Here is a 16,997-nt window from a genome sequence, read left to right as displayed (position 1 = left end):
CAGATTTTTACCTTGTCAACTCGGGGATTCGATCCAGCAACCTTTCGGTTACTGGCCCAACTCTCTAATCACTAGGCTACCTGCCGCCCCAAAATGTTAATGCTGTTCTTGGATCAGTTGTCATTTAATTAAACTTTCATTTAGCCAGGCAGGTCATTTAGGATATGATTCTCATTCACAGTACTGACTTGGTTGGTCAAGAGGTGAACAGGATAAAGCACAGTACTAGAAGTGTTAGTGCTCCTAGCTAGGGGATATCCAGAGTGGTGAATCCTCACCTCTCTCCTCACTTCCTTCTCTAAGCTCATTGGAAGAGAAGGACTGGGGGGGATCCTCAGATATGCTTTTTGAGATGGAGGCAAGGAGAGAGGGCACAAGAACCAAGGAAAGACAATTGAAATTCACCCCTAGTGTTAACTCTGTCCCTCTGTGTTCTCTCTCTCCTAGGAGCGTCTTCTGTGTATAAAGGTCCACATCAGCCACCTGTGTTGAGCAGCATCACGCCAAACCGCCATTGTCTGTCTGGAGGGGGCGCTGTCCGTCAGTCATGGCGCTTGGGGGAGGGCAGGCAGCCTGCCGGCTGCAGCCCGGGGTGGGTGGGGGGGGATTGGCTGGGCGAGGGGAGTGGGTTCAATGCCAGCATTCTGTTCTGCACAGCCATCTAGCAAGCATTGCCATCATTGGCTCTCTCCATTTCTGCTCTTCCGTCCGATTGGATAGATTGGGCTCTGCTTCCCCCGTTCACTTCTTCCTTCCTACCCCCTTGCGGTCCCGCTCTCCTGCCCCCCTTACCCCCCCTCCTCCTCCTAACTGTTGCAATAGCAACATACTCATGCGCCTCAATGTCCCGGACATTCATACAGGCAAAACGTATAGATAACATAAACTTACACATGCACACACTCAGCCACAAACCCAAAGTATTCACACCAAGTCTGTGCGCAGGGATTCCTGTGAGGTTCTGTCCGCTCCTCCCTCTCCCCTCCACTGTATTCCAGTGGACCATTCCGGAGCGGGCTGTGATCTCAGAGCCTATGAGGCTCTCTCTCAGAGTGACCCATTCCATTGGGCTAGCAGGGGTGGGTTTGGGTCAGGCTCAGAGGCGCTAAAAAAAAACAAAGGAGCTCAGTGACATCGAGGATCGCACAGCACAACCAGCTCTCGTTTTTTATTTTGTTTTCCTGTTCTGTTCTTTTTATTAATTGTTTTTAAAATTCATTTTTACGGGCTAATGTTCATCTAGAAATTATGATCATTATTGTTATTACTGTTTTCTGTAAAATAAGTTTTATTGTTATTATGATTATAATGAGAATTATTATTAAAGGAAAACAAACTGTTCTGTGTTGCAAGGAAGAAAACATTTTAGTTTTGATTACTTAAGTAATTCTGCACTTTCGGTTCAAGCTATCTTTAATTCTTCTCCCTGTTTACCCTCCCATACTACCTTCTCCTTTTCTCACTCCCTTGTTCTCTCTTGTTTTAAGTCCTTCTCTCCCCCTCCCGTTCTTCATTCCATCCTTCTCTCATCATCTTTTTCCACTCCCCATCACTCCCCTGCCACCTTTTGTGACAGTGTGGCATTGTGTGTAGTTTTAACAGACATGCTTCCCCTTCCTCCCCTGTACAGCGACACCATGTATAGACCACAATTGCTGTATCCCATTTTTTGTTTGGGGGGGGGGGGTGTTGCGGAGGCATTTTTTATATTGTTATTATTTGTATTTTTGGATGTCTTCAGATATCTTCTTCTTTTTTTTCTGAATATTGAGATTTTTAGCCAAAAGAGTACAGGGAGAAAATTCTCCTTCATTGTCATAAAAAAAGATTGTTCTTATTGTTTTATTATCGAGATACTTGAAGAGTAGAGTGGTTATTTGTTACTTTTTATCATTTCAATCATTGATCTCGTCGTTGTTGTTATCGTTGTCTGTTTTTTGGGGTAGATTTGGCAGGCAATGGGTTGTGGGGTGGTTCGGTGCTGGGAATGCAGTCAGTGAAACGGAGGGGAACTGTAATATAGCGGACATATCATCACCCTCATCATCGTAAGACATTTTAGAGGTGGAGATGGACAGACCCCTTCTCCACTCGCTCCCCCAATCTGCAGTGGTACCCTCCGTCTCGGACCTCATCGCCCCCTTATTGGCCAACACACACTGGACATAGCCTCTTCTCCCGACTCTGGCCCCGCTACGGCCACATCCAAGGAGGAGACTACTACTCTGCACATGTGCTGCCTCCCTTTTCTATCTCTTTCTCGCTCTATCTCGTTCCCTCCCTTCGTCACATGATCATCAAGTGAGACCTACTCCAGCCCCAATACTGAATTCAGTCCTTCATCTCTTCAGAGGGAGAGAAATGAGGAACTGACCAGAGACAGACCGGTTGCTTCAGTTTGACCCCAGCGCAGTATGTACAGTTCAGATAGTGAGCAGAGGGGGTGGGAGAATGATCCGCCTCCCTATCCCCACCTTGTCCGCAGGACTCCCAGTGCATCATGGTCCAGCGAGGGACTGTGAGTGTGTTGCTGATGAGTGACCACCTCGTTGTCCTCTCTTCCTTGTTTGTTTCTGTCTGACTTCCCTCTTATCATCTGTAAACCAGCTCTTTGCTCGGCACCTGTATCCTATGTTCTCTTTTTCTATTGTTTATTTTGTTTTTGGGAGTACAAAAATACTAAAGTGCAACAACGATGATTAAATAGAATACCAACCAAACTGAGATGAATTAAATAAATATATATAAATAAATAATTTAAAAAGACAATGTGTTTGGGTGATCAATAGATTTTAGGAATCTGTATACCACCTGTGTATTTATGCTTGTTTTTGTCAGTCTGAATGTCACACTGCTTGTTTTTTGTCAGTCTGAATGTCACACTGCTTGTTATTTGTCAGTCTGAATGTCACACTGCTTGTTTTTTGTCAGTCTGAATGTCACACTGCTTGTTATTTGTCAGTCTGAATGCCACACTGCTTGTTTTTTGTCAGTCTGAATGCCATACTGATTGTCCTCAACTACAAGCAGTTGCTTGTAGTTGAGGAGCAGAGTTAAGGATGGTCAAACATGTACAAACATCTTCATGCACTATGGCAGGGTTGCGCTCCATTCCAATTTAGTCAATTCAGGAAGGAAACTGAAATTCCCACTAGAATTTGAATTTCAGTTTCCTTCCTCAGTTGACTGTATTTAAAAATGATCAACCCTGCCATATACTCCAGATTTGACAGTCTGTGATAGATGAGGCACAAACCTGAAATCTTCCTGAGTAAGAAGAACTCCTCTAGTTGTATTTATGAGAGTTAAGGAAATGACCTCTTTGTCCCTGACACAGGAGCACTGTAGGGATGAATGGGGACCATTGGGTAAGCTATTGATCTACATCCCTCTACCTCAGGGCTGCAGTACTCGGTGATCAGCTTCTTTGGTCTGTCTGTATAGCTGCACTGCAGTGGCTTTTCAGGCAACCGTAGCTGAGCACAGATCTAAGGAGCCCTATAGGATGTAATGGAGGAGGGGCAGGCAGAGATGCTGTGGGGCTGTGATTGGAAGATGGGCAAGATAAGTGGATAACAGCTAGTCCCCTGTGTCTTCGTAGAATGAACCCCCCCCCCATCACTCTCCTTCCAGCCATCCCTTAATTTTTCTCTCGCACACCTTGTAATACGTGGCTACTGGCTCACTGAATGACGGATGCATTGCGTAGCTTGTCCCGTTTTCATCTCGCTCCCCCTCTCCTCTTTCCTCTCTCCCCTTCTCGTTGTCTGTGAGGCGACAGCATGACTGCCTGCGTCAGCCACTAAATGCTGCTTGCTGCAGTCAGAGGATTGTGTGTGTGTGTGTGTGTGTGTAGTTGAGTGAGCCAGGGGGTGCTGTCTCTCTTCTCTGCTACCCTACCCAGCATGTATGGAGGACCGACAGGCTGAATCATCCCACCACCATCTGCAGACTGTGCCAAGGTAACACTAACATGTATTTGTGTGTGTGTGTGTGTGTGTGAGAGAGCGAGAGAGAGAGAAAAAATAAAGAATGGGGGAAGAAAGGTTAGGACTGTTATGTGTTGTGTGTGTTGGTATATCTGCGTTTGAAAGACAGTGCTGTGTGCATCGCTGTGTATATTTGCGTATGTGTGCGTTTTGAGGACACCATGCATCCCTGCACAGCAAATTTAGTGTGTTGCGCAGAGTCTAGCCCTCTCGCTCTCAATCCTCTTGTCCATTACTCCCTTCAATCCATCGTGCCTGTGCTTGTTATGATAACAAGCTTCCAGCCCTCTCTTTACTGGACTGATTGAGCCATTTGTTTATTTGGGGAATACTATGGAATACTATTCTCATGCTGTCAGCTTTAGGTGTTGATGTCGTGCTTGCATGCCTGCTTTACTGGAAGGCGCTGACACATTGATCATGTGACCATGATAATCCGGGATTGATAGTATCAGGCGTTGGTCATTTCTGGTGCTTTTTCACACATTTGATTTGCACGTATGTGGTGTGAAATCACTGACTTCTCCTTTAAACAGGCCTGTGTTTTTAATCTGCTGGTAGAGATGTACTCAGACGGCGTCTATATCAGCATATCGCACTGCAGCTCCTAACAAATCAATGTTAGACAGCCAGCAGATGATTGAATACTCTGGAGTCAGGGTCTATTTGTGAAGAGCTTAATCAACTCTTACTCTACCTCTCATCATCACTGTTCATTGTGTCTCTATATCCTGTCGCAGTTTGGCTATTTCTTTGTCTTTCATACTGTTGTATCCTTTCTGATTGGCTATTCCTGTGTCTCTTCATGGATTGTCCAGGAAGCTACTGCTCTTCTGTTGACATTGTCTGTCACACAAGTTGTTTATCTGTGTTCACCGCATTCTCTTTGTCTCTCTTAGGGATCTATCCTCTTTATTCCTATGTGTTTTTACGGTCTTTGTCCCAGTCTCTTTCTTTCTGTCAGTGTTTTCTCGTTTTTCTTTCTAGAGCTAATGCTATTCTTATATGTCCATGTTCTCTCTCTCTCTTTCTCTCCATATCTGACACACTGTCCTATTTCCCTGTCTTGTTTCTGTCTGTCTGTTTGTCCACCTCTGTTTTGCTTTTCATTCTCTTGTCTGTGTAAACCCTCTATTCAGTCACTGGAGAGCAATCACTTACTGCCAGTCTCTCTATCCCTGTGTGTGTGCTTGCGAGTGCACATCATGGCAGATAGCAGGTGTGTGTTGGTGGTCCTGTGGATGAGCATGGAGTGTGTGTGTCTGAGGCAGGTGCCGGGCACCACTGTCCTGCTGCTAAACACCTTGGCCTGGGCATGGACAGGTCAGTAACAAGACTGGATCACAAAAACTAAGAGATGGAAACTATACCACCTCAGAGTATACTACTCAGTTCTTATTGAGTTATAGTATATTGATAAAGATTTTCATGAGATACCAATGAAAAGTACATTGAAATAGACACTGAGTTTCAAGGACACATCTTTTTTTTTTTACATCAACTTTTTGTCCAGGTGCCATCGAACATGTGCCCAAAATTGATGGACGGCATCGAGCTGCACTAACACTGAAAGAGAATGTCACCCACAAGTTCAACTGCCAATCAGAGGGTTGGAATCCTCATGCCCCGCCCCTGCTGACGTGGTACCTCAACGGGGAGAGACAGAGACCGCCGTCGGCCAAACGGACACCTGGGCGCCTGGTGGTGACATCACGGGAGGAGTCTGGGCTGCTGACACCGGACTCCAAGCACAACAGCACCTTCTCTCTGAGAGCCAGGAAGTGGGATAGAGAGCTAGTATGTGCCGCCTCCAGCCCTCACAGTGGAGAGAGCTACAACGCCACCGTCACCCTCAATGTGCAGTGTGAGGAGGCTTGTTGAATGATCTACTGGTGTTGCGTGGTGTGGGGAATGTGTTAATATGATTATCTGTTGTGGCTGTTAAGGTTTCACTTACTTGTTGAAATAAGGTTACATATCCAACGGCAGTATTAACCCCAGTCCTTCTGCTTACTCAGACATTATCATTGGCCGCAGTGCTAATATCAATATCCAATATGATCCCACCACTGTAGGTTATTTAAACCCAGTAGTACATTGAACTGATGTGATGCTCAGTTTCCCTCTATTTGTTCTGTTCCCCTTTTCTATCACAGTCCAGCCAGAGATTCTGCGTGTGAACGCTCACTACACTGAGACCTCAGACCCTGGCCTCTCCCTGGTCCTCTTTGCCTTGGTACGGTCCAACCCCCCTGCCCACATCACCTGGGTGGACCAGTCCGGTCAGCTGGTGGCCAACACTTCGGACTTCCTCATCCTGGACTCGCGGAGCTACCCCTGGCTGTCCAATCACACGCTGCAGGTCGCCCCGAGCAGCCTATCAGGGAACGTCTCCGTAAACGCCAGCAACAGTGTCGGTGCAGCTCAGAGCAACCTAGCTCTGGCAGGTCTGACAGGTCAATATCACTCTGACCCTTTTCTTACTGTCATGCCGACACGAACCAACTGTCTTGCATATTTTATTTTCAGCGAGGGGTGGATGCGTAACCAGGCCAGCTGAGCATAGCTTGGTTTGGCCCAGCTCAGTTCGGCTCAGTAGTGTGAAAAGCCCTTTTTTCCACTACAGCCCAGATCATAGGCCCCCTGTTTCTGTATTCTCCAGAGTTCCTCCAGTCCAGGGTGGAGGTGCCGGTGCTGGGCATCCTGACAGGGGGCGCTGTGGGCTTCGTTACCTTCCTCATCCTCAGCCTTCTGGTGCTCTGCCTTCTGCACAAGAACAAGGGCAAGGCCATCATCGGTGAGACAGGGTAGCAAGGAGGGTGGGAGGAACTGTTGTATTTTGATGATACAGTGAATGAAGTGCTTTAAGTCTCTGAGCAATGTCTGTGCCTGTTCTTTTTCAGATGAGCCAGTCGAGATTATAATGGCGAAAAAATGGTAACGTACATTATTTAGTTAGTCAGTCTGTTGTTTGTGTCAGTTGTCAGCATAGGTGTGTGTCTAAATGTGCCTTTCTTTGAATACGAAAAAAAGGGAATAGTATGAAAATGTATGAACTCATTGCTACGGTAAGTCGCTCTGGAAAAGAGTGTCTGCTAAAACGTAATACATATCAGTGGCGATATTAGCATGTACTAAGTCTTGGTGGGGAAAAACATAAATAAAAGTGTGATGCATGCCAGCAAAGCCCCTACACAGCACAACACTAAACAATACATTAATTGCACTGCAATGGTGACATACGGTGCCCACAAACTGTTAGGGCCTACGTAAAGCTATCCGAACAGCAGTCCCAACATCATTCAGCCTCATTTTCTGCCTTTTAAAAAAACATAGCTGATATGGCTGACTTGCTTAAATAAATGTGGTATCTACTAACAATTGAGATGTACAAATTATGTCATAAGGGGACGAAAGCGGATAAAAGGAAATCCTTAACTTCGATTAAGACATTAATGAGCGAGCTAGGACAGACATAACGTTAGTCAATATAATTATTTGTTTAGCACTTTTGAAATGTACAGCAACAGAATTCAGAATATGGGCCGTTCTTACAGTGTTCTCCCTGTACACCAAGTCAGAACCGTAGGATAAATAAAGGGGGCATATAAGCAAACAATGAAAGCTTTTACAATATTCAATGATTACATTTCTCTAGAACAGGTTATAGGCTAAAGTAGAGCAGTCAGAACAGTTGCCAAAATTAAGAAGGGTAAATAGACCAAATTATTAAGGGTGGGGCACATGGGCTACTAACATCATACTACACAACATACACTTAGTATTACTTTCTTAGCTACAGTATACATATCTCCCTGGCATATTACAGAATTTATGCAGCAGCATACAATACATTTTTGGACTCGCCTTGTTGTGCTGTGCTCACTTGAACAGGAAGGTGGAGTGGCGTTCCTTCGTGGGCAAATTTTGTCATCAAATTCTGGCATTCTCTGGATGTATGGTGCTTTCAAAACTAGTTGGATGACCGTTCAAAACGTATTTTCCCAGTCGGAGCTCATTTATTCCCGACTTCCCAGTTGTCTTGAACTCACTAAAGTCAAGTTTTCGCAATTCTGAGTTAACAGTTGTTTTGAGCATGACCCAAATCATGCTTCATTGACAGCATGGCCAATGTTGAATGTTTATCATTTTAAACTTGGAAAAGAGCCCCTTAATCCCGTATTTGGGACCACACAGCCACAGTCACTGATTCCTTCCAAACCACTTGTTGAATTTGTGATTTCCAACTTGTTGTGTAATATTTATGTCCAATGGCCGATGAGCACCAATACGTTTTACCTATAATTTCTCTTCATTATTCCTCTTCATATGACAAGGATTAAAAGGTTTTGTCAGTAGATTGTCGACTTGATTCATGATGATGACTGCTAGCTCAGATTGTGAAAGTAAGATGTTAACATGATCAGTCCAGTCAAAGCTACTGTACATGTAACGTGATTTGACGTAATTTTATCAGTGGCCAATGACCTTGAGCCTTCTTGGATGGACACTTATAATGTGACTATATGGCAGCACCCAAAGTGCTAGAATTTTCAAGGTTTCCTCTTACACTTGGCAGTGACATAGTGTCCCCATGAGTGACAGAACACTGAGCAACGCTCTGTATTTTCTGCTGGCTTGCCCCACCACCACAGAAAGCACTGAGCTTGGCTGAAACACCTGCATTTTGGAGCTGCCTTACTCAAGAAAACAAAAAAGAGACCATGTTTGTGTGCAGCTTTATTAACTCAATGATCTACATCATTTTTTACATTGTTTGAAAACTGATATCTGACATGTATTAATGCCAAAATAACATGCAAAACAGGCAAGCCCCCCTCCCCCACATGTCCAGAATTACAGGTTGCCACTGTTACCTATGTATTGTATTCATGCTCCTCTTTAAGTATTTACAGTATTTAGAGTACAGTACACAAGGCAAGTGTCTGTATAATAATATACTTTACATGGGTGTATTCACTAGGAAACAAACAGAAGCAAACAGGCCAAAACGGGGATGGGCATAACTGAACTTATCCAATAAGAAACGTTTTGCTATGGTGTGCACTAATAAATACACGCCATGACTCTTGTTTCAGTATGGAATCACCTAGTGTGAAGGTAGACAAGATATCCCTACCCAGAGAGAACATGTCTCTACCTTCCAACATGCAACTCAACGACCTCAGCACCCTGCATAAAGGTAAGACACTACTGCTGAGAGACAGATACCTCATTAGAACCGAGGCAGAACTCTCATCAATGGTGCAAAGCAATTACAGAACAGGAAACAGAGTGGCCATTTTGGTGCCCTGGGCACTGGCATCTGTCCCTGTGGTCTTCTCCATGACTCTGTCCCATCTGTTACTCTACTTCCTCATCCCCATGTGGTCTCTCTGTAGCACGAGAGACCGCCAAACGCCACCTTGGGGAGAAGATGAGAGAGGAAGAGGAGGATCTGTCTGCTGCCTACGCTGCCAGGGGTAAGACAGGGTTCAGAGGTTTAAGGTTAGCTTGCCTGTTGAATGGAAATGAGTTGGCCCAGTCTACACTTTCCACACTAATGTAATGTGTAACATATTTTCAGGCGTGTTACGGAGGGTGTGGATGTGTTTATATATACTATTGGATGTGTGTGAGCCTGTAATTCTCGTTTGTGTGTCTGTATACTGTGCACCACATATGTCCGTACATTGTTCTAAAGGTTGTTGTTGACACCCCCTCCAGGCTTTGCCCTGTACCCCATGGTGGGCTACATCTATAAGGTGAACAGCAAGAGCAGTGATGAGATCTGGCTCTGACTACTACGCCCCAGTTCCACCACTGGGTGGTCAAACCACAGTGCAACCGGCCAAAAGGAACCTGTGGACGACTGCCAGTCAGCCAATCAGCCGATCCCATCTTCAAAAAGGACCAATAGAGATGCTGAGATGATTACAGGAGCAGACCAGCAAGAGGAACCTGTTAGGAAGATACTGTAGTTAGCTATCTCACTCTGAGGTTGTCCAGATGAACCTATTACAGCAGGTGATCACATTCCAACTTGATTCAGTGAAAATCAGAAACTCAGAATATCAGGTCCTTTGTTGACTGGTTAGTGTCTTTCAAGCGGACAGGTATAAATCTGTAGCCTGGTCCTATATCTGTTTGTGCTGTCTGTTTGTTTGGTGTGACAATATGCCACAAACAGATCTGGGACCAGGCTAATAACTCTGACTGCCATGGACTGAGTTATCAAAGGGTGCAGTTGTGGTATCAAGTTAATACATTTAGATGGCTCTAAACACCTAAACCGATACTCAGTGTGGGAAGTATGCTGTACCTGTGTTTTAGATGGTTTACACTGACTGACACCTACCACTCCTCCATATACTACAGTCTGTTGATCCCATACCATAACCATGAACTCTTGTTGGATTACGGAATGCTTCATGTTCTTTGTATATCATAAGAATGTCCAAGACAATGTATGTGAACTGACATATTTCTATGGCTATATACATAAACAAAATATATTCATCTACAAGTATAAAATATGTGTATATGTATATTTGTATTGATATGTATATGTGTATAAAATAAATCTAATAAAGATGAATATAACTATGGATTTGACTATGGACGGTAAATTCTGCTTTTTGTTTTTATTCAACCAACAGGGGGCACTAATCTTACCCTGTCAATTACCGTAGTTAAGATGGAGACTAAGGGATCCAACTGTCTATTGATTTACACATAATGGTCTGTCTGGCTTGTCATATTAATGTTGTCACCAGAGGTCATCGGTGCTTTGCAGGTCAGGGCTGGTTCTGCTGTAATGGAGCCCAGACTAGTGTTGGCCCATTTCAGTGTGCTGTGCCAGTGGGAGGAAATGCAGCCTTTAGTCTGATGGAAATTGTAATGACATTTACATATGACAATTATATCTCAGATTGTGTTCATTGGACACTGCTGAGAGGGAAGTGATACTGTCCTATATTTTATGGTTCTGACACTGCTGACTGAGTAGATGTGATTGTGTGTAGTTTTGAACAGAAAGATGATGTTATGACCCCCAAAATCAACATATTGTGTACTGCAATTCTTCCAAGAAAAGTGTTTTCTGTCTTATCTTTGGTTAGTGCGTTGTTGTTTTTTTTTGGCGTAGGGGTGGTAGTGTTTGAGGCATTGTGTCGTAGTGACTGGGTGAGAGTGTGACTGTGTTCCAGGTGTCAGTTGTAGGTTACAGGGTGTTGTGGTCTACCGTAGCCAAGCAGGAAGCTGCTTTGTGGGATCATCTCTTTGTCTTCCTCACATGGCTCCTTTGCAGAGCAGTAGGGATTTTAGGTTTTCTACAGAATCATTGGGACGTAACTTTCTTAAAGAAATGTGAGTATGATCATAATCATGTTTTACTACTTGGTAAAATCATATTCCATACTAAAACCATTAGACTCTTAAATCTTTGTTTGCAATTTACTGTAGGCCCATATGTAGTTATTATTACCCTTTATAATATGGTATTACACATTGGGACATTGTTGTATCAAAAGTGACAATACTTGCTAAAGCAGCATGTTAAAGATATTTTGAGCTGTGGCCTCACCCATAACCCAACCCAGACTAATTTCAGAGAAATGACAGAGGTACCAGATAGAGACAGCCCCTGGTGTAACGGCAGATAAACCAATCACACACACTTCCTCCTCATAGACATAGAGACAGACAGACCTACTGAGAAGGTTACATTCTGAAGACTTTTTGGAAACATACAGGGGAAAGGATTCAATATTAAGGTATGTTTTAATTGTTGAACTCCTATTCTAAAGAGTTGATAGAGACGCTTAAAGAGTTGGCATCACTGGCATTAGAAAGGTTTACAATTTAAAAGGTTTGTTGAGGCCAAGGATGGGTAAAATTACACAAGAGACACAAAACAACAATAAATCAATATATTTGTGTAAAGGTGTTGTTTTTTGTAATATGTCATGTCTCAATTCAGTAAATAAAGATGTATGTATTTTCCTATTATGATACAAAATAGAAGTTTGAGTAAAATTAAAATGGCTGACTAGGGACAGAAAATGGTGTCTCCTTTTTGAAATTATGGACGTAGGGGCTCTTTAGGTTGCATCTCCTACAATGGCAGTGTATGAAATGATACACCAGTTTAATTTCCCCAGGAGAATCAAGAGAAGAGTAAGTAGAATGAAGTGGACCATACTCTTGGCTCATCTGTTGGTGATTTGGACCATGACTGGTAAGTTTTGGGATATCTATGAAAAAAAATACATTGACAGACTGCATAAAAAATTGATGTAAAAAATGATTCAACACAGCAGTTTTTTCTGATCACTTCTTTATTATTCCTGACTAGATTAATCAGCCGGATGACATTTAAAAAGTACAAGATCACTGATGTCAAGGTCACAAATGCTTTCTGATCTATTTACTGTGACCCTAACTGATGCTTCCCCCATTCTTTTTACAGTAGCTGAAGATACAGTCCCAAGTAAGTGACCAGATTAATCCAGGTCCTGTTTCGATCTAACTATGAATCTTAGGGCATTATCTGGGCATAGATCATGTTTTCTCCTAATTTAATTTAGTATTCAAAACTATCTAACTGAACTGACTAAAACCCACCATAAGTATTGGCATCCTTGATAGAGATGAGCAAAAAATACAGTATAAAATAAATAATACAAAAACTGAGCTATACTATATGCAAACAAAATGGGAAAGTTATATTAATTTATACTAATGCAATTGCTCAGAAAAAAACATGATTTTGTCATCTGACCATAGCATCGCCTGGAGTTTGATACCTGACGTTGGCACTTGGATTGGAACCGGTGCTATGGTCAGATTACATGAAAATTGAGCTCTTTGGCCACGGATATCAGTGGTGGGTTTGGTGTTGAAAAACAGAAGCATATGCAGAAAAGTATCTCATACCTACTGTAAAATATGGTGGTGGATCTTTTGATGTTGTGGGGTTATTTTGCTTCTACTGGTCCTGGGGCCCTTGTTAAAGTCAAAGCATCAAGTATCAGAACATTGTAGACAAAAACCTGGTTGCTTCTGTCAGGATCTTCTAGCAAGACCATAAAACCAAGCACTTATCAAAATCCACAAAGAATCAGCATTTTGCAATGGCCCTCTTAGGCTCTGGACTTGAACTCCATTGTAAACCTGTAGTTTGAATTGAAGAGGGCAGTCCATAAGAGCAGATGAAGGATATCAAGGATCTGGAAAGATTCTGTATGGAGGAATGGTCTAAGATCAAATCAAATCAAATAGTATTTGTCACATGCTTCGTAAACAACAGGTGTAGACTAACAGTGAAATGCTTACTTACGGGCCCTTCCCACCAAGAGAAATAATAACACAAGGAATAAATACACCATGAGTAATGATAACTTGACTATATACACAGGGTACCAGTACCGAGACGATGTGCAGGGGTACGAGGTAATTGAGGAAGATAAGTACATATAGGTAGGGATAAAGTGACTAGGCAACAGGATAGATAATAAACAGTAACAGCAGCGCATGTGTTGAGTCAAAAGTGTGGATCGACGTGTCGTACACGTCGATCCACAGCATCCCAAATATCTTCAATGGGTGACATGTCTGGTGAATATGCAGGCAATGGAAGAACTGGGACGTTTTCAGCTTCCAGGAATTGTTGAAGATCCTTGCGACATGGGGCCATGCATTATCATGCTGAAACATGAGGTGATGGCGGCAGATGAATGCCAAGACAATGGGCCTCAGGATCTAGTCATGGTATCTCTGTACATTCAAATTGTCATTGATAAAATGCAATTGTGTTCGTTGTCCGAAGCTTATGTCTACCCATACCATAACACCACCGCCACCATGGGGCACTCTGTTCACAATGTTGACATCAGCAAACCGCTTGCCCACATGACACCATAGACGGGGTCTGCGGTTGTGAGGCTGGTTCAACATTCTGCCAAATTCTCTAAAACGTTGTTGGAGGTGGCTCATGGTAGAGAAATAAACATTAAATTCTCTGGCAACAGCTCTGGTGGTCAGCATGCCAATTGCTCGTTCCCTCAAAACTTGAGACATCTGTGGCATTATGTTGTGTGACAAAACTTCACATTTTAGAGTGGCCTTTTACTGTCCCCCAACACAAGGTGCACCTGTGTTATGATCATGCTGTTGAATCGGCTTCTTGATATGCCACACCTGTCAGGTGGATGGATTATCTTGGCAAAGGAGAAATGCTCACTAACAGGGATGTGCACAACATTTGAGATAAATAAGCTTGTGCGTATGGAACATTTCTGGGATCTTTTATTACAGCACATTAAACATGGAACCAACACTTTAAATGTTGCGTTTAAATTTTTGTTCAGTGTTTTTAGCTGTCTTATGGCTTAGGGGTAAAAGCTGTTCAGGGTCCTGTTGGTTCCAGACTTGGTCCATCGGTACCGCTTGCCGTGCGGTAGCAGAGAGAATAGTCTATGACAAGGGTTACTGGAGTCTTTGAGAATTTTTAGGGCCTTCCTCTGACACCGCCTGGTACAGAGGTCCTGGATGGCAGGGAGCTCGGCCCCAGTGATGTACTGGGCTGTACGCACTACCCTCTGTAGCGCTTTGTGGTCAGATGCAAGCAGTTGCCATACCAAGCCGTGATGCAGCTAGTCAAGATGCTCTCAATGATCAAACTTTTTTAGGATCTGAGGGCCCATGCCGAATCTTTTCAAAGGGGGAAGGGCGTTGTTGTGCCCTCTTCACGACTCTGTTGGTGCGTGTGGACCATGATAATTCCTTAGTGATGTGGACACTAAGGAATTTGAAGCTCTCGACCTGCTCCACTATACCCCCATCTATTTGGATGGGGGCTTGCTCGGCCCTCTGTTTCCTATAGTTCAGAATCAGTTCCTTTTTTATTACTGATGTTAAGGGAGAGATTGTTGTCCTGGCACCACACTGCCAGGTCTCTGATCTGCCAACGTGTTCTCCAATCTCATAAAACATTTTACAAAAAGGCTGTGTAATTATCCCCGCAAGGGGAGGGTGCTAGATTATTGAAAAAGGGAGTGCCAATAATTTTGACCCTTATCTTTTTTGTATTACTTGTTAAACAAAATCTCTTTCTCTGCACAAATGTATTACTATTAAATAATCATAAATATTTGAGCATACAGTATAGCTCAGTATTTGTATTATTTTTTTCATACAGTCTTTTTTGTTTATTTTTTATCAAGGGTGCCAATAATTATAGACCTGACTGTTTGTCTGCCCATATGCATTTGCTTAAATAACAGAAACAGAGCATGAGGAAAAAGTAGATGGAGAGAAACATGAATATCATGGAAGGGCTTATCAATCTATCTGATCTAATGCTGCTGTGTTTATTTCTTTAGAACTTAAAATAACGGTGGAAGAATCCTCCTCGGACAAGATCAAAGTATCATGTCCTAAGGATTACCAATTTCAACATACTAATATAACTGATCAAACATTGGAATACAAGGATGAGAACACAAACGAGTATATATGCGAGAAAGCCCTGGGCTCAAACGAAGACCAGAACAAAGCCCAGGTCAAAATCTATGTGAAATTTCGGAGTAAGTACAGTACTGCCGTTTCCCTCAATGTATAATTATACCTCACAATAATATAAGTCGATGTTTGTTTTGTGTGTATGCCATTATAACACACATCATTATAATGGACGTGTATGTGTGGCGTGCTTGTGTGTGTGTTCCCAGCCTGTGATAACTGCATCGAGCTGGATACAACTGCGGCTGTAGGGATGGTTGTGGGAGACCTGGTGGCCACTGTCCTGATTGGAGTAGCTGTCTACAGTATCGCCTCACAGCCCAAAGCAACACTGATCACCGGCAAGAAAAGTGAGTGACCACACAAAGGAGAAAAACATAGGACATGTGAACTTGAAATTTGAATGATTCCTGACGAGACCCTACTTTGTATGTTGTGCATAGAATTTAGAAAACTCAGAATTGAACACTTCCGATTGAGCTAATCTTAAAAATGAAATGTTTTACAGTAAACATACAAAAATAATACACATGAAGACCATAATCAATAATGTAATGAAATATTTCATTTCTGTCTTTCACCCCTAGCATCTAGCAAAATGGGGCTCATCCGCAATGAGGCGAGTGCAAACGAAGACCCCATTGGCCACTATCAGGTAGGTGTTTCCTGGCTTCTTTGAGCCACGATCCTGACATGAACAAAATAACTAGTCAAACTCATTAAGTTACCACGATGGGTTGATCCATTTGTGTCTGTCTGACTTTCTTTCTTTCTTTCTCACAGGTCCTGAATAAAAGACGCATGGACAGATCTGAGTACAGCACTCTGCCAGAAAGGAGATAAAGAGAAAAATCAAATGTAAAGCACACTCTTTAAGCTCCGTTCGAAGATCCGTTTCGGATTGAAACGTAGTCAATAAAGAGGTGAATTGGGAGCTTTAATGTTGTGCGGGCCATCTTGTTCTTTACTAGTGTTCTTTATTAGCCCAGCACCTATGTTTTTTTAAGGATGTGCATATGACCACACATTTTTCTACAAATAAAATGTGCGCAGTGCTACATTACTTTTACCACACCACAGAATAATAGTTGTAAAGCATTGAGTGAAGGCACAAATCAGGTCCACAATTTCCATGACAAGTCCCTCAACTGTCCATTTGATGTACAGAGTTATTGACTGTTTGCCCTGTTGCTTTGTTTAGTTTGCTCTACTGCTTTGCATGAACTAAGATTTCCTTCTGGTACCATAAATTGTATTTGTCCAACTTCACACGTTCGTTGATTTCCCCAATTTTTTTTATGAGAATTTGTTTGGCATGATGCCTCATAAGGTTAATATTACTGTATATGGACATACAAACATTTTCCTTGTATTTATATTTGTTTTCATTTAGGTTGTTTTGTCATTCCATGTCGTAACATAATTTGTTATTTGCTTTTATAGTCCTAGCTGATACTTTTTTTCAACATGTGTACAGATAATGTT

General features: G+C 42.7%; 3 protein-coding genes across 7 annotated transcripts in view; all 3 read left to right on the top strand.

Moving 5' to 3' along the window:
- The window catches only part of LOC115206079 (serine/threonine-protein kinase SIK3 homolog), a 42,101-nt gene extending 39,332 nt beyond the window's left edge, over window positions 1-2,769 (top strand). For all 4 annotated transcript variants that reach the window (XM_029772656.1, XM_029772655.1, XM_029772654.1 and 1 more), the window contains one exon: window positions 448-2,769. The gene's annotated coding sequence lies outside the window, so the exon portion shown is untranslated. The remainder of the gene's footprint in view (window positions 1-447) is intronic.
- Window positions 2,770-3,649: 880 nt separating this feature from the next.
- On the top strand, window positions 3,650-10,566 carry tmem25 (transmembrane protein 25). 2 transcript variants are annotated; one of them, XM_029772652.1, is made up of 9 exons: window positions 3,650-3,962; window positions 5,202-5,312; window positions 5,503-5,853; window positions 6,146-6,445; window positions 6,652-6,786; window positions 6,893-6,926; window positions 9,089-9,192; window positions 9,392-9,472; window positions 9,717-10,565. In XM_029772652.1, the coding sequence occupies exons 2-9, from the start codon at window positions 5,231-5,233 to the stop codon at window positions 9,788-9,790; spliced, it is 1,161 nt and encodes a 386-aa protein (XP_029628512.1). In that variant the 5' UTR covers window positions 3,650-3,962; window positions 5,202-5,230; the 3' UTR covers window positions 9,791-10,565. The 2 variants fall into 2 exon arrangements, with proteins under 2 accessions (XP_029628512.1, XP_029628511.1); XM_029772651.1 differs by having other exon boundaries at window positions 3,650-5,312; window positions 9,717-10,566.
- A 659-nt stretch (window positions 10,567-11,225) lies between these two features.
- On the top strand, window positions 11,226-16,781 carry LOC115206077 (T-cell surface glycoprotein CD3 delta chain). Its single transcript, XM_029772649.1, has 8 exons — window positions 11,226-11,357; window positions 11,682-11,764; window positions 12,152-12,228; window positions 12,460-12,480; window positions 15,374-15,577; window positions 15,722-15,862; window positions 16,100-16,167; window positions 16,296-16,781. Exons 3-8 carry the CDS (start codon window positions 12,177-12,179, stop codon window positions 16,353-16,355), a joined length of 546 nt encoding a protein of 181 aa, XP_029628509.1. The 5' UTR covers window positions 11,226-11,357; window positions 11,682-11,764; window positions 12,152-12,176; the 3' UTR covers window positions 16,356-16,781.
- The last annotated feature ends 216 nt before the right edge of the window (window positions 16,782-16,997 follow it).

The sequence above is a fragment of the Salmo trutta genome, chromosome 13 (genome assembly GCF_901001165.1).
Source record: "Salmo trutta chromosome 13, fSalTru1.1, whole genome shotgun sequence".
In the NCBI taxonomy this organism is placed as follows: domain Eukaryota; kingdom Metazoa; phylum Chordata; class Actinopteri; order Salmoniformes; family Salmonidae; genus Salmo; species Salmo trutta.
This window is presented reverse-complemented; position numbering and strand designations above follow the sequence as displayed.